The 21,830-nt window shown below is 41.9% G+C and overlaps 1 protein-coding gene across 1 annotated transcript; it reads left to right on the top strand.

Annotated features, from left to right (window-relative positions):
• Positions 1–6,521: 6,521 nt before the first annotated feature.
• On the top strand, positions 6,522–14,037 carry GREM1 (gremlin 1, DAN family BMP antagonist). The gene is made up of 2 exons (XM_032692254.1): positions 6,522–6,680; positions 13,347–14,037. The coding sequence occupies exon 2, from the start codon at positions 13,348–13,350 to the stop codon at positions 13,900–13,902; it is 555 nt and encodes a 184-aa protein (XP_032548145.1). The 5' UTR covers positions 6,522–6,680; position 13,347; the 3' UTR covers positions 13,903–14,037.
• The last annotated feature ends 7,793 nt before the right edge of the window (positions 14,038–21,830 follow it).

Raw genomic sequence — 21,830 nt, 5'->3', positions numbered from 1 at the left:
ACTGATGCTGAAGCAGTACAACTGTTTAACAGAATTCCTTCCTTCCTGTAACACAGCAGTCATTTTTTGTGACACTGGATTTCAAGTATAAAATGCAAAAATTCTACACAGTCTAAGGAAGTTGTCTCAGACAAAAAAAAGGGCTTCAGCTCTTTCATTCCTGCAAAGCTACTTTTTTATCTGGTATTCTGTTTTACATGGATATTGCCAGGAAAAGCGAAAAGAACAGATAAGGTTTCCATTTTGAAAGGAGGACAACGGGATATTAAAAAAAAAAACAAACAACAAAAAAACCCCAACTCCCAAAATACCCCCAAACCTCAACGAAACAAACAAAAATAAAAGCCTTGCAAATCTTCTTACATAATAAAATAGCTCTCTTGCCTCTCTTACTCTTTTTTTGTTTCACTACAGACATAAGTGGCACAGTCAAGAGAAAAGCCTAGACCTCCTGAGTACCTGCTATTTACCTTACCTGCTAGACTGTCATTGTATGCTCTGTAGGTGTTGCACAGAAGCCCCCACAGGTAACACTCCGAGGTACAGGTGGTCACACAACAACAAACTGCCTTCCATCACAGCAAGAAAGGAGTAAAAGGGCCTACTTTGCCAGAACTGTGTACAAGACATCTATATATGTCAAAAAGTGTAATTCATCTAAGATGTTGGGATGCAGTAAGGTGTGAGAAGGTAGTCTTTTACTTTTGCAGCAAAACAGGAAATTGTATTTCATAGCTGTCATATCCTTGGAGGGAAATATGTATGTAAATAATACATTGAGCTCCTTAGATGCCTCTTTTCATAATTCCCAGTTATAACTTCAGACTGTAAGGGCTTCTTATGTTCATATGTCAGTTTGCTTAGCTAAGTCACTTGTATCATTTCGCTCCAGAGGTGCCATGAAAGCAAAGAGTGTCAGCAAACACCTCCTACAGCTTCAGGAGACAGAAGAAAAAGAAAAACAAAGGCATGAGGGTAGAGGAATTTTTCATGGGTATTTTATGGCTTTCATTTTCTTGGTAAATGCTTTTATAGTCATCAAATACATAAGATGCACCAAAAAAAAAATAATTGTGAGAAGAGTTATAAAAAAGTTAGCTTGACGAATGATATTTCTTCATTTGGCATGAAAGTTTATATTTATCCAGCAGTCAAACTTCATCCTAATAAAATAAGCTTTTGTAAATCACTTCTGAAAAAATAGTCACATATGGATTCGATTATGTCAGTAGGTATTTTGAGGCCACAAAACATATTTTTTTGCTCTATGTCTGCAGCACACAGCAAAGTGGAATGTTGGTGGGTGACCATGTCTCCTAGGTGTGGAGATGACTACAAGCCTACAACCTGACTCTACATGCGTTATATGTTAAACAAGAAAGCTTTTCAAGCATACCAGGATACCATACTTTTCAGAGCAGAATCCCAGACTTCAAGCTTTTCTCTCTAACTCATTTATTCTTTTGATGTCCAGTATCTTATTCCTGAAGATTTGCAAATTATTTCTAGAGCAAGCAATATTTTGAAAATACAAAAATGAAAATATTTCATTCTCAAAAAAAACCCCAGACCTAAAATAAGCATTTTTCCATACTTAATTTTCTCTCATTCAGCTTATGGAAATCTATACATTACAATGTTGATGTTCTGTCAACATAAATCTAAAATATTGTTTTATTCAGTAAGTACAATATTATAAAAATCTTTCTTGTCAGCCTGTATGGTGGAGCCTCCATCACTGAGACATTAATTCTAAAACACAAATAAGATTAAAAATCCTTAATTAAACAGAATTTTGCCAAAGTTAAGCACAATCTCAAGCTTGATTCTCTAGTAGATTTTATGAGAAATGTAACTCAATTCAGACTAGCCTCAGTCTTTTTTTCTGGTGCTATCTCATGTGGCTTGACATGAAGTTCAGTGCTACTTAAATGAGCCACAGGGAACTGGATTCTTTGAGTATCTATTCTTTGTATGACAAAGTATGTAGTCTTCTTCCCCTGTATAGCAAAGAAGCTCAAACACCTGGGCAAGAATTCCATGCATGGCCCATCCAACACACACTACATATTATCTTGCTTATGCCCCAAGTCATGAATAACTTCTGAGACACTGCTCCTCTTTCCCATCAAGTCAGGAAGATAGCAGTGTACACCACTGCTATCCCAATCAACAATATCCCACAATGTAAAGATATCCCTCATCTCTGAAGAAGAGAATGTACCACAAAATTTGTTTCTGAAACCAGACATCTCTGCACACATCTTTTGTCACATCAGATAACAAACTTTATAGCCTCACGCTTCCACTGGACAGCTTCAAACCCCCCGAGGATGGCAGGTGGCAAGCAGCAGACTGCAGTGGAAGTCAGTGTTTGCTTCTAGCCTTGTTACGAGCTCAGTCAGAAAAGTTACTGTTGTGTTGGTGAGATAAATTCTTCCTTAACATTTCATTCCTTTATTTTCACATGTTTTTCACAGGCACCACTGGAATTTTAAAGGGCAAAAAGCACAGCAAAACATCACTATCTCTGTATTAAATAGAAGCTGAGGCATGCTGGTAGGTTGGTATGTACGTGCATACATTCATATTTTCTCCTTTAAAATGCATGAATAGAGTGGCTTGGCAATACTCTTCTTGAATGTTACCAACAGAAAGGAAACATCTCAAGTGACTGCCATAGAAAAAGCACTTAAAACATTAGAGATTTTGTCATCAATGGTTGAGTATTATGTACACCCTTAGGTTTTTCTCTGTAAATTAGTGCCAGATTCATAGCCCTGTATACCAAGGTCCTTTCTCTCTTTAGCAGTACAGTTCAAAATAACAAGTAAGGCAGTTCAGATGTGCTCTGTCTCTATCGGACAGCTTGCCTTATTTCTGACCTGGAGGACACATCTAGAAGTGAGAGAGATTGGCTTTCTAGGTATATTAGGGCCAGCTCTCAGCTGTCACAGAACAGTTACATCTCCCCGAAGTCATTATAAACTATTTCAATTTACTAAAGAAGAGGATCTGGCCCCTGTGAGTCTTTGACTTCTCTGCAACGGCTTTTAATAAGGTGCCAACTGTCCTGGCAGTGAGGATATATTGAGTAGCACTCGAAGTTAGCAGTAGCAGACAGGAGCTCAGCCCAACAATATTTTTCTCTGCAAGAATTAAGTACAGCACTTCTTTTAAGCTTACACAATTCTTACTGTTCCACTAAGACAAAGAACAACTCACACAGTGAATACCAGCAAGAAATGGGAGAGGAAATTAAAAAAAAAAAAAGCCCAACAAAACAATAGCAAGCGGGTGGTTGAAATCAGTCAGGTTCACAGTACAGTACACACTGCTACTACTCCATGACATGGAAGCTCTTCATCTAAATCTTCCTCACAAAAACATGCAGATTCCCATAGGCCTCTTTAATGCTAAATAATTACATAACATTTCTCCATCAGTATTGCAGCTCCAATTAGCAGCACTGGTGAGCTTCAAAAGACTTTCAAGTGTGGATAAGGAAGAAGTATTTCCCTTTAAGCACTGAGTCCTTTTTTAACCAGTCTTTGGTTGGGATCTGACCAGCACAGCTGAACTTTTGGAGTAACCACAGGGAATGTTTTTTTAAAGACTTCAGCAGAAATAAAGAATACAATCTTCCAAGCTGGATATTATCTGGATACCTGATGTTAAAGAAAGAACAATGAGGAAAATGATGTCTTTTCCCTGCCTCCCTCAATCACAAAGAAATAAAAATAGACACAAATGTTTCTTCTTTTTTGACAAGTCTATTTATTTATTTATTTATACCTTCATTCAATCCAAGAAAGCTGCAATTGTTTACCTTGTTGGTACCCAAGTGGTTTATTTTTGTGAATGAGCAGATAAGTGCTTGCAGGAATAATTCTACTTTCCAACTGTCAAAGAAATTTGAACACTTGTCTTGCTGGATCCAAGCAGCTAGTGTTTACTCGAAACACTGTGTGGATTAAACTGAGAGAAAGATGAGATGGTTCTTGAGGAGGGGTCACAACTTCTACACCAGGAGCTGCTTCTTAGTATTTCTTAGTTTGCTTTAATTCAGAGTGACATCTACTCCAGATCACCAGCTCTGGCTAGATGACAGTAAGGCATTAAGTGGACATACCCGCTCTGCAATAGATGCCCAGAAGCATCATCTAGGAAAGTCAATACCAGAGTGTCATGTAAATGACATCCCAGAAAAATACAGCAGAGAGGCAGGTTGCCTGCCTGGAAGCACATGCAGAGCCAGGGCCATCATCAGGCACCACAAGGAGCTCAGGGCAACTGCAGAAAACACTTCCTCCAGCACCAGTCAAGTGGTCAGACCATGGCCCTGGGGAAGGTGCAGCGCAGAGCAGCTCCCCAGCCTGTCTCCAGGGCTGGTAATCAGAGTGAGAAAGAGCAGATGAGAGGCGAATAGACCCTTCCCTTTCAGTACAACTACTTAAGAGAAGAAAAAGAAAAAAGGAACATAAAGTCTGTCAACATACAGAGAGGATGGAATTGTGGCTTTTTCTTTGAATTCACAAAGAAAGTACCCCAATTAATTAAAAACATGTATTAATTTTATAGCACTTTTATAAGTAAAATAACAAAAAATCCTAAAAGTTCCCTGGGCCTTTCTTTCTATCCATCTAGGTACCATTTGCTGTAGTTCTTTGCAAGTAATCATTCCTCCAATAACTGTGTTTGAATTTCAATGGCTCCTGCACATCAACTCATTTTCTCTCTGATGCTGCCACCTACCACTGCACTACGGCCACTTGCTCGGTGACTTTTTTAACAAGCTGTTGCTAAGCACTCACCTACGTAACTCGTACTAAGGGGAACCATGCTTTGGCCTTAGCAAAGAACGAGCTATTGCTAAGTCCTATGAAAACTACTGTGGAAAACTTGCCATCTTGCATAGCCCTGGCATCCCTAATAAAGCAGATTCTTTCATTTTAATTTGTCTTCCCCCTCTGCAAAACCGGGCACAATAAAACTATCTCTTTGTCAGGTGAGATCCGGGCCTCTCTGCGGCTCAAGGTGGATGCTGACTGTTGGATGACTGAGGAGCAGAGCTGGTTTGGTTCATGGGCAGTAACTTGTGCCTGACAGTAAGGAAAGCACAGACCGTTGCAGCACCACCTGCAGCGCCGAAGTCCCTTGCAGAGCTTCTCTCAGCTTTGCTTTCACCTGGGTGATGCCCACAGCTTGAAGCAGCAGCTGACAAACATCTCCGTTTAATCAGGAAGCCCAAAAGTCAGTCCCTGTTTCAGAGGCTGCTCCTGCCTGTAGTGACCATCAGCTGCGTTGCATCCCTCTGTGGTAAAAAGTCCGCAGTAGACGAGTGCCGGTGCTGGAGCGCCTGGAAGACGGGTTAGCCGGCTGGCACCGAAGGAAGTGCAAGTTTCACTGCGGAGCAGTGGAGTTCCTCCCCCCTCCAAGGCTCTGTCCCTCGATGCCCCTAGCCCCACGCTGGCTGCAGATTCGGGATACGCAGGGTTACGGCTGCGAAGGGTTCGGTCCGTAAAACGCTAAGCCCCCGCTGTTTTTTGCCTACTTTCGAGGGACACCTGGGACTCCATGGGGGCTGGTTCGGGTATCGCCGCCGCCCTGCCTTAGGCCTCTGCGCTGTCCCCACGGCCGCCCCGACGATCGGGCGGCTCCGGCCACCTCCGCGCTCAGCCTCGGCAGGACGCGGCGCTCCTCCGCCGTTCCTGCCCCCCGCGGGATGCCTGAGGATCCCGCAGCTGTCCAAGAGACGCAGTGACGGGACACTCGAGGTGTCCCGCCTCTTGAGGGCCAAAAAAAAAAAAAAAAGAAAGTCAAACCAGCCAAACAACAAACCCTCCCTGATACAGAGCTATGAGCGCGGGCCTGCGGATGGGAGCCACGGTTGAATACCCTCTGCACACAGACATAACCGCAGGGTTTGTGATGGTTTGTTGTTTGCGTTGTGGTTTTGTTCTGTTTTTTGTTTTTTGGTTTTTTTGTTTGTTTGTTTGTTTTTCCCCCCAAAGCTGCGTTACTCCCGGCATATTGCAGAACCTCAGCAAATCCAACTTGTAAGAAGGAGGACTGCAAAGGTAGGCTGGTCAGCGGCTCCCCGCGGCGGCCTCACTCGTCCGGCCGGCTCATGGGCAGCGCAGCGCCCCGGCAGCCCAGCCTGCGGCCAGAGCAGCGTGCACGGAAGGGCAGTGGAGGCGGGGTGGAGTAGGATTTAACTCTTCTTAAATGTCATACTTTAATGGGGATGGAAAATGTGAATTTTCTGTGCATTCCAGGAACAATTCCTTGGGGTAGTGACCTTTAGCACCGATTCTCTTATGAGAGGAAAGTAGTCGAGTGTTTATCTGGATGACTGAAAGCTTTCCCTGGTGGAAGTTTATGGAAGTGTTAAAAGGGGCGGATAACAAGGGCTTTGGAGGCGCTTGTCCAATGATCTGGAGGGGCTTGGAGAGCAGATCTCAGCTGGCAGACATTTAAATGGGAGACAGCTCGGCGCTGCTGCAATTTGTAGTCAGGATTCGAGACTCTCTCTCTCTATGGACTCCCGGGCAGCTCCGGGCTCCCACGCCACCCTCTCCACCGAGTGACCCGCCGGGCAGAGCCCCGCAGAACCCAAAGCCCCGCCGAGGAGCCGCCGCCGACGAGTCGGGTCCCGCCGAGGAGCCACCGCCTCGCAGGTGAGCCGGGACGGGACGCGCTGCGCGCACAGCGGGGGCGCAGATGGGTCCGGCGGCTGTGGAGGTCGGTCAGTCTCTGTAGGAGGCAAAATTTTAAGTTCTTTATCCTACCTTCGGGGAGAGGGAAGGGGAGGAGTCGTTCACTGGTTTCTAGCAAAACTCCGGGGCGACTCAGTTTTGCAGGGGGTGACACCCGTCCCTCCCTTCAGCGGGAGTGAGGCGGCCCGACCCTTCTGCTGCAGTGCTGGGGGTTAGGGTGCTGTTACATCTCTTTCCCCTGACAAGCACAGGGACTGCAAAAGCCCCGTTAGCTCTGCCTCTCATCTCCGCCTACAGCATCACTCCCGACAAATTGGATTCGGCGCCCACCCGAGACACGGAAAAATCCCGGCCCGGCCTCTGTACGGAGTGGGGCGGGGGCAGATCCCCAGGTGCCAGCCCCGTCTCGTCCCGTCGAGCGGCCCTCTACGAGGTCGCTCAGCCCCGGGCTTTGCCCTGACCCGCCTTTGCAAACCTCTGCACCTCGGAGAAGAGTGCCCCTGGTGCCCCAGGAGCTCCAGGGTGCAGGGAACCGTACCGCCCGGGAGACTCGGTGTGTGTCAGCGGGATCGGGGGCCTCGAAGGGAAGGGTCTGCACCGGCAGTGACCGTGGGCAGCGCAGCGCGTCCCTCATCGCACGGCCTCGGGCGCCGTCGGGCGGGACGGGACGCGGCTCACCGCTGCGCTTGGAGCCTCCCGCTGCCTCCTCACCTTGCCTTCCCACCTGAGTCGGAGCTAAGGGCTTTTTGTCGCCCGACGGTTCTATGTATCTGTCGACCACCGCTCCCCTTCCCTGCCCTGACAAGCCTCTCAGCCAGGCCAGAGTGACCGGAGCCCTCTCCGCAGCGCGTTGGGCCCCTGCGGCCCCGCCGACGCGGACGGACCGCTCTCCTCTCGGCCCCGGGCCAGTGGCGCGACTTGGAGCAGGGCTTTTCCCTCCCGGAGGAGGGAGGCTTCTTGCTTGCCCCGTCCTTTCCACTGCGACCCCCCCCCCCCCCCGAGGGTCAGCAGTCACCTTAGGGAGTTCGTCCTCCGTGGGGTAAACCTAGACGGCGGCCCGGGGGGAGAGCCGGGCGGTGTTCCCAGCCGCCGTGAGGAGCGTCCGCGCCCGCTGGGTATCGGGCCGAGCCGCTCCCGGACAAGCCAAGCCAACCAAGCCTGCGGCCTCTCGCCTCTGAAGGCCGCCGACGGTCCCTGCGCCGCAGCCAGGCTGTGCTCAGCCACAGCTGCGTCTTACCTCGTCGGCTTGGGCGGTGCGGCGGGGCTGTCCTGCCCCGGCCGGGGCCGTTCTGTCCGACGCGGGGAGCGCCGCGGCAGCAGTGGGCTAGGAGGGTGTGCCGTCCCGGCGAGCTGGGAAGGTGTGCGGCCCCCGGCCCGCTGTTCTGAGCCGCAGCGTCCCTCTCCGGCCATCAGCCGCGGCCTCGCTCCTGGTATCCCGCTTGTGGCTCCTTTTGGTGACAGGATCGCAAGCGAAGCCCGTTTCGGTCATCAGGGCTGAGATCCAGCGTTGGGAAAACTTCCTTTTGCATAGACGGAGGTTCTGAAACACCAGTGTGCGTTTGGCTCTCCCTGCTGCTGACAGGACACGGGGTTTGGTCATCCGTTTTGTGAGCGGCGACTTTCGGGTGCAGCGCCAGTTGGGCCCCCAACCCCAGCTGCCCCTGAGCCCAGCCCGGTGAGCCGGGAGCTGGAGCAGCGCTCCGCTTCTGCCCCACTCTCGCTGAGCGGACAAGCCCCACAGTAACCAAGCAGCGTGCGGTGAGGCTGTATATAAATTATAAAGAGCACTGATGCCCGTAGCTCTCTGCTTCTATTTATCATCCAGTGCCAAGCTGTCCTAAAGCATTTTCTTTTTCTCTTGCCAATGCCACCCAGAAACGTGTAACCTCTGCTGAATACTCTCTCCTTTTCAGCACGCGTGGCTGTGCACAGGAGCAAGGCTATTCTGGTTGTTTTAGGGCTCCGTGAGCAAATCTGTCAGAAGGGAGTTTTGTACTGGGAAATAGAACTGTCGGGCTGCGTGGACGTCTTCAGGCAAGGCTAATTCGGGTTTGGTGCTAGCCATGCCCACCATGATCTTCAGCTTCCCTGGAGTCCTGTAGGATGTCCTGCAGAAAAATGCTCACTTAAAGGGGGAATTCTCAAAGTTTCAAGGGGTTTTTTTGTTTATTTTGGTTTCTTTGTTTTTAAATTGCTGCCTATACTCATTACATGTCTCAAAAAGGCCCATCTCTATGACCCTCAAGAAGAAATTATCTGAAATGTAAATGTATCCAAATTCTACCAAACTGTCTTGATCTCAGAAAAAAAATATTGCAGTTCTCTGGGAACTGCAGTTGCCATGCCTTTTTTTATATTTAAAAATACAGATCTATGAACTATAAAAACATTACATAAGACTATTTCTGTAATTCATATGCAATAAGTGAGCCATAAAATTATTCTGATCCTTTGGGACATAAACCGCTTCAATTTTTGAAATAGTCAAAGGGATTGTGTTTTTCCGCTTTCTTTAGCTAGTATTTGAAGCCCACCAAATACATTTTTCTTTTAGGTCTTCATCAGATTATCTTTCATGTTTTCTGTGAAGCACAGGAGCCCATGGTTCATCACGATATTATCCTAGCAAATATGGTTCACAGATGAAATTATAGGCCTGCTGAGGTCTGTGAGAATTTTGCTGTATATTTCATCAGAACCAGGTTTCCATCTAGTTGCTTTGTGCTAAAAATTTCAGTAGTAACTTTCTGATTCTGCCTGGGAACTCCCAGGGAAATTCTGTCTATGAACTGGCATGTGGAGGTCCTTAATTTGCAGCAGAAAATGTATAAATTAAAAATTACATCTTATTTGTATGAAATAATAAACCTGAAAGCATATACATTTCCCTATCAGTGGTTGCTAATATTGATCCACAAATTTCTTAATCTGTTTTAGATTATGAGATCTCAGCTCTAGATAATCCCCATATGAAGTGCTATCGATGTTAGGGCACAATTCTGCTCTTATTTGAAGTCAGAAATAAAATTTCTTTTGGCTTTGTGATTAAGACTTTACAGATGATGAAAAGTGGAACTCAGCAGTGAAATATGGAAAGAATAGATTTTTTTGAGTATTGAGTTACTATTAAAAAATAAATATTAATTCTACTGTATCTCTGGAACTGAATGAAATAAGTGGGAATTGACTATGTTGGTGTGGTCATCTGTTCAAAGGATTCTCAAATGAATTGTCAAAAGGATTTCTGGTTATCCCTGTGTAACATCCAGTACAGTGTCAAGTAATAAAAAATTTGCAGAAATTTGGAATATAAGCTTTTACAGCCTGATTCTCACAGCTTCTACCCAAGCTCTAGGGCTATTTCTGCAGAATTATGACAGTAGTGAGGAGAAAAAACATTTACTTCAGAGAGATTTCTCTTCAGTAAAACTTCGTGTATGGTGACATTGATTTTTAGTTACTTCTACTGTCCTCTTCTGTGTTCCTTTTTTTTTTCAATAATAAAAAGACCTTGTTAAAGAAACACTCACAACTTCTAACTCATAGATAGATGAACCACTTCACTTTCTAATGTAAGCAAAGGTGTCATCTTCTCTCATAAGGAAACGCGTTGCCCTGGGACCAAAGGTGATGTAGGGTGCCTGCATTACATTTTGACTGCTTTCCTTCCTGAGGCATACCACCTCATGTTCCTTTGTATTTTGCATTTAAAACCCTATCCCTTAATCTTTTAATAAATGTTTAATAACTTATTATTAGAAAAGGATCCTGCTTGAACTGCTGTGGGGATCTTGAAATTCACACAGCCTCTTCTGTATTTAACCTGTATTTATCCCTAAATGACTGGATTAATTTTACTTTTAGAAGTGTTTTTTGGAAGTGACCATAACAAATGCTTCTGCTGAGTGGCTAATTTTCATTTGAATCACAACTTCTTTTATGAGAATGTAATGTAGCTTCCTTTAAGGCTGGAAACCAAATCAGTGAAAAATTACTTTCACCCCCCTCAGTTTAGGATTACACTGAAACACATGCTTGTGTTTCCTTAGGGTTAAGCACGTGGTTAATAAAGATGCATGAATCTGGGATGCAGACCTTTCAATAATAAATATTATCATTAAATTTTCCCCAAATTCCCATCCCGAAGTACACTTCATTTTCATATGACTAGACCTTACTTGTGCCATCAGTTGCACAACTATGGGGAAAAAAAGGTGAAGCATTGTGCACCTCATCAGTTTTAAAAGTAAAAGTAGTCCAGGAATATGCATGCTCATGGAACCTCAACTAAGTTGTGGGCCACTAAACAAACACCTGAAGTTTTCTGGCACTGCTTATAAACTAGCAATTTATTTTCATTTGCATGCAATAATTTTTTTTTTCTTTTATGGCTCTGGCACCGTGTTGAGCAAATAAGTGCATATTAAAATACTGTATAATAGAGCATGGGTATACAGTCACCAGAGAAGTAGGAATAGTTTTGAAAGAAATCATTTTAGTCTCCTGAGAAAATAAGCACTGGTTTATAAGCCTTTTTAAAAAATATTTTTAAAGCAAAATTAAAATGAAACGTTTAAATAACATTCAGGCTGTAATAGAAATGAGGAAAAAGCAGCAAATGTGAAGTCTGGGCTGACATTTGTTATTGGTTATTAAAATTGTGTGTTCCATATCATATTTCATTTAGATATTAAAAGCAACCCTTCCAAATTGTCTGTTGGAGTCAGCAATAGTGTCATTCTTACACCTCTTGCTTGAAACCTGAAGCTTCTGACAAACATAGGACATGCTGGTACATAAATATAAATGAATAAAATGAATGCATATATTTATGATATATATTGTGAGCTCTAGGGGCTCTAAAAATCTGTAGACAAAGACTTAAAAGCAACTCCCTGAGTATAATGGAACACTCCTATGATACATTTCCACTTCAGAAATTCCTTTCCCAATCCATTTGATGAGAAATGCTTTTTGAACAGCATAACATTTATTTTCTCCATGTGACTGGAAAGACCTAGTAACTGAGAAATTAGCAGTTATCTTTTATAGCAAATGGTACTGACCCTGAGCCTCTGCTGAGTCTCTAGGTGGCCCTCACAGCATTGGCATTTGGCTGCTTTCCTGCCTAGTTGTGTGGTCTCAGGCAGAGCGGATAAAGCCGTCCAGGACAGTGCCCTTGGTTTCGTATGTTTCTTGGGTAGTAACACAAGCAGAACTCTTCAGCTCAAAAACTAATTTTTTCCATACTGATAAAACGAGTCTAATAAGGGATACAACTGTAGCATTCCAAGCAGGTAGAAGACACTGACTTCCTCAGGTTTTTTTCCACAGTTCTTCGCCTTTTTAATGCCTGTGCTCCTTCACAGTTTTAGAGTTTTACAGGTTGGGTTTTTTTTGTAAGTAATTGCTCATTTCTAGTGGCTTCTTCCAAGCTCCCATGGGGAGGGTCCCTCAGAGATTCCCTCATCTGTCTGTCTTGCTACCATATCCCTGGCTTTCAGAAAAACTCAGAGACCACAATACGTTTGGAAGGGGGAAGTGTAACAGCTGATGAGTTTCTGCTGGGCTGGTTACTGTCTTGAGCTGACTGAACAGACTAAAGAACTCAGAGCTTTGGGAAGAGGAGAAAAAGTGGAACAAGGGAGGCAAAAAAGGTTGTTGCTACGCTGTTAATTAGGTTGGAGCAGGCATGCAGCTTTGAAGGATCTGATCATCTCCACTTAACAGCACTTCTTGAAGTGGTCTTTTTATTATGTGCACAAACTCTATGATATTTAATCTCATATATGAAACTCTGTCATCCTATGTCCTTTCCATATCATCCTGCATATAATGAATAAAACTCAGAGGTCTGAAAAATTCTTAACACTTGGATTGCATCTGTATTACTTCTGTCAAGGATTCAGGGTAATGTGCGAGAAGGTGTAGTTTGAAATTATTGATGCATCTGTTTTAACCTATACCTAAATATTCTTTCATTTTAGTTGCCTCACTTATTGCATATCTCAGCTTAAGCATTATTACACGCAGGTGCATTGGTCCCCTTTAGAGGTGCAGAGTGACAGAACTTGGGATGGTGTAATTCAGGCAACATGCGGATACAGCATACACATTATATACTGGATGTACACTATGCAAGAAGCTGTACAAAGCAAGTCCGACTAAGGAACACATAGCTAGACTAGGTCTGCTGAGTCAAAAACTTTAGTCCTCTGGTATAGTAGATAGCTGTGTCATAATAATAAATCCTTGTGTAATGTAAAATTTATTCCTCCACCATTATAAGTCAGGAGCAATCTTCCTAATATCAGTGAGCTATAAGAAGGGAATGAGAACTAGGGTAATATACATGGGAAAAAGGTCTGGAAAAAGATGGAGGGTACACAAAATAAAATTATGTTTGGACTTACTTTAGCCTCTGACTTTCAATCACTACTTGAAAGCTTTTATCACTTGGTAATTTGGAAACATCTGTCCAGCTGGTAGACTCTGAATGCTTATCTTTTTATAAGTGTGTGTGTACACACAGTTCTTTTATGGAACTGAAAATTTACTGCATATCTGGCTTCTGTTGATATCTGAAATCCACAACTGTGCTTTATTTCCTCAACTTCCTTCATACAGGATGGTCCGCACACTGTATGCCATCGGTGCCTTGTTTCTTTTGATGGGATTTCTGCTTCCAACAGTAGAAGGGAGAAAGAGGAATCGTGGATCTCAAGGTGCTATCCCTCCTCCTGACAAAGATCAGCCCAATGATTCAGAGCAAATGCAGACACAGCAGCAGTCAGGTTCCAGGCATCGAGAACGAGGAAAAGGCACCTCAATGCCTGCTGAAGAGGTGCTGGAATCCAGTCAGGAGGCTTTGCACATCACTGAGCGCAAATACTTAAAGCGGGATTGGTGTAAAACTCAACCCCTCAAACAAACTATCCACGAGGAAGGCTGCAACAGTCGTACCATTATCAACAGGTTCTGTTATGGCCAGTGCAATTCCTTCTACATCCCCAGGCATGTCCGTAAAGAAGAAGGCTCCTTCCAGTCTTGTTCCTTCTGTAAGCCCAAGAAATTCACCACCATGACTGTTACACTCAATTGCCCTGAGCTTCAGCCCCCGAGAAAGAAGAAAAGAATCACCCGAGTTAAGGAATGCCGGTGTATATCTATTGACCTGGACTAAACTGAGACAAAAGTAGCAATTGCACTCTAACTGTTCTCAATCGTTGCCAGCGTGAGAGTGAGTGGCATGAACTAGCATACCTTCAAGGCTGGACAAAACTGAAAGGGACCTAGTGAATTACCTAAAACCAGCAAAAACCCTCCAAAAAGAAAGAAAAAAAAATGATGTAAGGAAAGGGCATGCATGTGTGTGTGTGTAAGGGAGAAAATGGATATGTATAAGCAAATATCTCAATGTTCACTGCAAAAAAAAAAAAAAATTAACAGGGGTATGAAATATTGAAAAAACACTATTTACTCACAATCATGAATTAGGGTTCCTAGCATATATCCACATTTTTGTGGCTTGCTGGGAAAGTGAAGCTGTGGGTTTTGTGAATGCTCACCTTTTGTGCTATTTGCTTTTACTGTATTACATGAAACATCAAAGTGAGAGGACAATACGTTTGAAAGCATGAATCTATTCTTATATACAAAATAGACAAAATGCAGTTTAAAGTGTAGCAAAGCCATCACTGAAAATAGCAGCCATGTCAAGAGTTTGTAACATGCTTCTTCAGAAAAATAGCTGTAATCCAAAAGCCATGTCTGAGGAACAATGGGGGGATGTGGTAGTGTTGAAAAGTCACTATAGGTGGATGGAAAACAGAGCTACATCAACTTAGAAAGAAAAAGGTCAAAGCAAGTAGACAGGGAGAGTACAAAAGGGAGTAGAAAAAGGAAAGATACACAAATAGGAAGACACAGAGGAAGAGATATTGTCTTCTGTTTATGTTTTGCTTTAATTTATATACCTAGTCATATATTACATAAATTAAAAAGAAACTATATACAAGGCTATAAATATACTTCTGAATTCTAATGGTTCTCTAAACCAATCAAACCCCACTCTTATGCTACTAGATTCATTTGATGTCTTGTATTTCTGATATCAGTTATTCTTCATATCTACATATATATGTATATGCAGTATCTTTTAGTCAGTGATATCTATACATACATGCAATGAGTATGCATACTTCAGTGTGTGTATCCAAACTCCTTCTCTTTTTCACACACAGACATAAAAACATACATAACCACAGCACAAAAATCTTGCTAACCCAGATCAAGTACAGAATGGCAGTAATTTAGTACATAAAGAGCAAAGCAAAAATTAAAACAAGCATCATGTGACTTCAAATGCAATAACCACACAAGAGACAAAAGACACGACATTCATGACTAGTAAACATTGCATTGTTATTGTTATTTTAGCTTTGCCACAGGCATGCAGTTTGTTGAAACAGAGATGCAGAACTTTGCCAGCAATAATCTTCTTTTTATATCTTTTACCACAGACTTGCATTTAAACTGGATTTGGAGTAAGTACAGAAAATTTCCTGAAAATTGAGGGCTAACTGACCCTCTCATTTGGGGGAAAGAAAACATAAAAGGGGATGCACTGCTTCCGACAGCTCGATGACTCTCACCTGTGAGGTTATCCTGCCTTTTCTTTCCTTCAGGATTAGAAGCTTAAACTTGATCAGGGGGTTTTGTAAGAGTGCAGAAGGCCCTGCAAAAGAAGTTGGTTTAGTGGGGTGTGTTCTGGGCCACTGGACCAGAAAGGCAGCCCTTCCATGCATGTAGCCCTTGCTTTCCCACGTGCTCAGTGGGAAGCCTGGCAGTTGTCTCCCTGGCAGCATCTCACACCACATGGTGTGCAGACTGCTCCTGCTGTCCTGGGTGCTGCCTTTGCAAGGGCACTTTCAGGCCAGGTGCTGAAGAGCTTACAGGGTGCTACAACCTCCCTGCCTGTGCTGTGCCTGTCCCTGTGCCTGTGCCTGCAGGGCCTCGGCAGCTGATCCTGTCCAGTGGGTGCTGAAGCAAAGGAGCGTTCCTGTGTGAGAGTCAGTACCGGGCCTGAAAGCAACCCTGACCTCACTGATATGAGTGAAATGGGAGTTAGGTCCACACTTACTATATGAAGAGTCATTGATAGTTCAGAACTAGGTTTCCCCACCCAGCAACAACATTTTCCAGTATCCACTATCTGCATAACTGTTCTCTCTCACACCAGATGCCTCTCTCAGCCACAAGGTGATTATTTTGACACCATTTCTTGCCACTGAATGCTGAGGAAGACAATTCCACCCTTAGTAACATGTCCAAAAGGAAAAATATACGAGTGGCAAGTCACAGATTCATCCTGTTTGGACTCATATTAGTTGTCCCACCTGTTATACAGTGCATCAGGCATTTATTGGTGATATCCTGCATCTCTACAATTAATCTATTTTTACTTTAAAATCCACTGATGTGTAGGCTGCATTTGTAAGATGAAGAGATTGCAACTCACGGATTGATATTATAAAAATGCATTTCATTCGGTGTACTCTCACTCAGCAGGTTTGACGCATTTCTTCATGGATTTTAGAATCCAATTTTAAAATCTGGAATTACAGGAGGTAGATTTCCACTGTGTGGAATGTGAATAGTTAAACAGAAAGATACAGATATTTAATGTTATTATTAATACAAATTCTCTTTCACTGATAATAGGCAGGGATTGTTTTCCTTTAAATTACTTGTTTGATTTTTATTTTTTTTTCAGAGGAAGGGCCAACCTTAGTCATGGCTGAAAGTTTTGGAGTAGCTTAGGTTTCTGTCCAAGAAATGGGAACACCTTAAGAATGAATTTTTTCTTCATGTAAATTTGACAGCGGAATTCCCATTGTCTTTGACAGGGACGGCTATGTCCCTATACTCTTAGCTGTTAAGCAAAGCTTCAAACATTATTGTCTCCTTTATTTAAGATTAGGCTAGCATTCTGAAGGAAAATTGATAAAAGTATTCAAAATCCTTATGCTCCAAAACCGCCTGTGCATAGATCATGATGGAACTCCCCTTGAGGCAGATCCTTCCCTCCCCCATGTAAATTTTATACAAAGAACTTTTATGAATTGCTAGTTATTGCCTGAGAGTAAGAAAGTTCTGCTAACTTACAATTATACTAGATATTTAATATCAACCACAGTATGTATTTAAATGTCTGCTTTATTCTAAAAACAATGGACTATATAACCTAAGGCTGGAGTATTTTCATGCTCAGTCTCACAAAGCAAAACTTGGTTTAAAATGAAGTTTTAATTATTTTGTAACTGAATAGAATTGGAGGTTTTTTTCCCAGCATTTTGTACGTCATTTTAACTACTAGTAACAAATAAATAAAATATCTTCTCCAGCCCGTGTCTATTGTTGTTTGTTGTTTTTTTTTCTTTCTTCCTTAAGTTTCCAGCTCTTTCTGGATCTGTTGTACTTTACTCTGACTTCTGTGGTTTCTTCTAATTATAAAGGGGTTTACATTATGACAGCGAGACACAGAGACAAGCAATGGCACCATCATTCAACATGGCTACTTCAATAAGGTTTTTAAATGAGATCTGTCACTTCCCCCTCACCCTTCCACAATTTATAGAAGGAAAATCTCAATCCTAACTCACTTTTCCCCTTGTAAACCATATAGTGACAGTTCAAAATATAAATCTGTCTTGAATTGTTGGAGTGTTAGTTGGAGTCGGCATGCCTGTCCTACACCATATCTCAGTTTTATGTCTAGCTAGCAGTTTAGTCCTACTTTTAGGAAAAAGAGTAAGGAACACCTTTACAATACAGCACGTTACAACTTGCAAATAGGGACAGAGGAGATGAAAAACAATTATAAAAGAGAACAGGAAGATTTGCCCCTGCTGGCAGCATTGGCACAAGGCCAGGGTTGAGGAAGGACGGCAACTAGAGAGAAGAGGTTTCTTCAAACTTTCTATATCACCGGTGGGAAACAGGCAGTAGTGATATAAATTTTAACTCTCCAACCTGCCACCTTGCCAGACCTGTGATGGACTGGGTTCGGGCAGGGCAGAGCTCGATGCAGTGCTGCCGTCTCCAGTAGTGGTGGCATTGGCTGCCCTTGTGATGCCAGCTGCTTTGTTAGGGACTGCCATCCTGTTGAACCAGGCTGAGAACCTCCTCTGATTTCATGTGAACCTCTGAGCAGTGACACAGGCCTAGTAATTTTCAGACTTACACCTTTTAGTTCAAAGAAATGAGTGACATAGTCAGATACACAGTTACATGGGGGAACAACATGCAGTGTTTTCCTGTGACACACACAGCGACAACTAGAGAAAAAAGGTCAGATGCCCCATTTCCAGCTCTGAAAAGCTGGGTGCTGGTAAGATCCAGTGTGTTCTTCCCTGACACAACAATGGAGCTGAACAGTCCAGTAGTACTGGTTGTTCAGGGACTTCTAAAGGTTTTTTAGTTTTGTCTTCCTTCTATTCTAGTATTTTTGTGCTTCTAAAACTTACTGAAAAGATAATAACATTAGCTAATAATCATTATTTTTAGAAGGTGATTGATTTTTTCTGGTCTGAGATATAGGCATAGCTGAGTAGAATGTTTCCTTGAAAAGATGTGCATATATATCTTTATTTGAATATTTTAAACAGAGAAAAACCTTGTGGCCTTACCTTTGTAGTACTCTGTAGTACCATGGTCTTATTATTTACATGCTAACAAGCTCAGACATTCATTATAATTCATATTTGTCCTACATACCAGCTTTGAATTAATGATACTTCCAATGTGAAGGCCCATGGGCTTTACAGATAATTACGCTGATCCAAAGAAGGTAACAGAGAGAGAATTCACACACCTTAATCTGTTCCCAGGGATGCAGATAGAAATAAGACTATTCTTCTCTCTCTCCCCAGTGAGATAGGCTAGATTTCTGTGTGTGCCACGCAGTTGATTCACACATGCGTTATAGGACTGAGGCATCAGGAGAATGTTAGATTTGCTAAGCACGTGTGCACATCTGAGCAGCAGATGCACACAGTAGGTATAGTGTGGCCTGGATGGGTCAGTGGGACAGACAGCATTGTGGCTCTGCTCCAGCTGCCTGTCAGCAGTGGTGCCTGGCTGGGAAGAGGGACATTGCATTTGCAAAAACAATGTGGTAACTTCACCTTGTAATTTACCTTCTTCTGCGTAGAGGAAAAAAAATAAAAAAATGAGAACAATTAGAATTGCACCCTTGGGGACCGATGTTCCTTTTCCAGCATACAGGAGTGAACAGAGTTTTTAGTTCCAAAAGGTTTCCTGAGGAGAACAACCAAGTCAGTGGCAGAAAACTGAGAAGTCCTGTTTGCTTAACAAAATTATGCCCTTGCACATTCTTCCTTTGCATTTTAAAACACTTAGATCCTATTCACTCCAAATAACTCAAACGTGCCTTAGAAATGACTTCATTAATTACTGAGATACAACAGTCAATATCGGCAGAAGAAGGCCCAATATTTTTTCTGAGTCATGCTGCTTGCTTGGATGGTTGCACTAACTAAAGTTCTGAATACTTCTGAAGGTGATAGTTGCATCATTTAAGATTTCATGGAGTGAACAATTAATGTGTATTTGGATTTAGGCAAAACAATGAAGATATTTTTAATACCCATCAGCTCTTGGCCTTAAGGTATCAAAAATATTAATCATAATAAGATTCAGACACTTTGTTTTATTTTTTTAATCAACTGAGACTGAAACCAGAACTTCACAGCAATGCAGAGATATCACAAAGAATCCCAGCACAGATTTTTGATACTACCTTGTAATGTAGCTTCAGAAAAACATCTGAAGCCTGTCTTCACTGCCTGCCTGAAAATGTAGCTGATGACTCTAAGGTGCTCTTTGACAATGTGTGACTTTTGGCTGCCTGAATTCCTTCTCTAGCTTTTGTGGGTCTGGATGGAGGAGTACAGAAATTTTAACTGTCACTTGCTCCCTTTCTTAATATTTTCTAAGAGTCTTGAAAATAAAATTTATAATTGGCTTTTTTTGAATGATCAAAGAGCAAGATACAAGGATTAAATTCTATACTGACATAAAATATGCTTGTTTGGGATCACATTAAACCCCTCCAAACTTCTAGGTTGTGATAAGTAATAACTTCTCCTTGCTGTGATACAAAAGGGGGGATGGATCAAATAGAGAAATTACACTGGCTCACAATAAATGTTCTGCAAAGAAAATTTTAATTCCTATGTTTGCATTTCTTTTTTAAAGAATGCCTTGTGGAAAAGGTCATATTCCAATTCATATTACAAGGGAGTAAAAGAAAAAATGGTTAAAAAAATCTCTCTCTCTAGAATATTTGAGAGTTATATCTTATCCTTCTGCCTAGTAATATCCATCAAGTTTCCAGCAATAATGTAATTGGAAAAAATTAATGTGCCGGTTACAGCTCATCTGGGACAGAACACTCCAATTCATTAATCATAATTTTATAGTTATTGTATGGCATCACTACTGAGCGCTATTGAGATTGTTTGACTCATATAATGATAAATTTGCAGACCTTAGTATTGTTTTTCTTTAAATTCAACTTTTGTAATTAGTTTGCAGAGGTGTAAAGGCACAGTATTTTCTGTATTTAAGAAAAGAGACATATTCTCAATCTTAGCTCTGTATTAATGCATACTTATATAGAGACAATTAAAAATTGTGCTAAATAGATGTAACATAAATGTATTTATCTCTTTAAACAAAGGTATCAAAACCCTAGGTTCACATTAGATATATTTAAAAGTCTGAAAAATGTATATTGAATAAGATTATACATAAAAGTATTGGCCACTGAGCCAAGCTTCTTAACTACACACTTTAAGAGTGATTAATATGGAATAAAGCCAACAATGACACTAGTTACAATAGTAGTCAAGGAGAATTTATTTTTCAAGGATAGAGACAGAGTTGTGTGTACTTGGTAAAGTTTATTTCTAGAAAATTACACTTAATGGCAAAGATGAAGTCTTGCTGAACTTCTTTCTTTAAGACCTGAAGGACCTTGAATGTTCCTTCGGAAACAGATGTTCAAGAGGAACATGATTTCTATTTTTGTTGTTAATTTGTTTCAACTTCAAATGAATGAAGAGGCTAGAATTTGGGTGTTAAATTAGATTTAGCAAATATAAAGGAGAAAGAAAACTATGTGTACAATGGAACGGACTTATTGAATGGATCTAAATCCTATGGTAGGTAATTTGATCTAATTTTTGCAGAAAGGCAAATGCCAGATGTTTGCTCCACTTTGATCTTAATAACACTTTAGGCTGCAGACAATAAGATTGGTTTAAAATTTATTGTCTCTTTGATTTCTTCATTCTAATGCTTTTTAAATTCTTTACACAAGACAGATCTATATATAGGCAACTCGGGTGGCATCAGAAGCACTGTATACTTAAGACATTCTTGAAAACCTCAGTATGGAACAGTGTTCGCTGTTTTATGCATCAAAACAAAGCCAGATTTTATACAAGCAACATTCAATTTTCATTTTATTATAATGTCTCTTTTTATTTTGCATATGATGTTCTGACTGTCGCATCTGTGCCACAGCTCCTTATGCTTTTATCTTTCAATAACCTTATTAAAAGTCAAGACAATATATTAAATCAACATTAAGCAGCAGGAGTTGAAAGTTAAGCTAATCCATTCCTTTGCACTGGGAGTATAATCTGTGTGGATCTCTAATTTCACCATTGAGTTGCTTTTAGGATTCTTTTTGTACAGAATATGCTTTTTAAAAGGAGAGCTGCTGCTGAAGACACTAGTAAAAGCCTCTGAGAAATCATAACATCCAAGAGGTGTTCAACTTGCCTTCAGTTTGCATCTTCACATTCAAGGAGATCATTGCTCTGTGAATTGAACTCATCTTACAGCTGTTTTTTAAGTGGTGTCAGGTTTCTAGCAGAGTATCTTGTATATTCACTATTACTGAGAAATGGTGAAAAGCAAGTGAGACAGAACAAACAGTAGAGCAAGAACAATGATTAAAAAGAAACAAATAAAAAAATCCTGGTATACACCCTGAATGTCTTTTCATGATTCTCTGGC

Source organism: Chiroxiphia lanceolata, chromosome 6 (genome assembly GCF_009829145.1).
Source record: "Chiroxiphia lanceolata isolate bChiLan1 chromosome 6, bChiLan1.pri, whole genome shotgun sequence".
Lineage (NCBI taxonomy): Eukaryota > Metazoa > Chordata > Aves > Passeriformes > Pipridae > Chiroxiphia > Chiroxiphia lanceolata.
The sequence above is the reverse complement of the archived record's forward strand: the minus strand, read 5'-3'. Positions and strand labels throughout refer to the sequence as shown.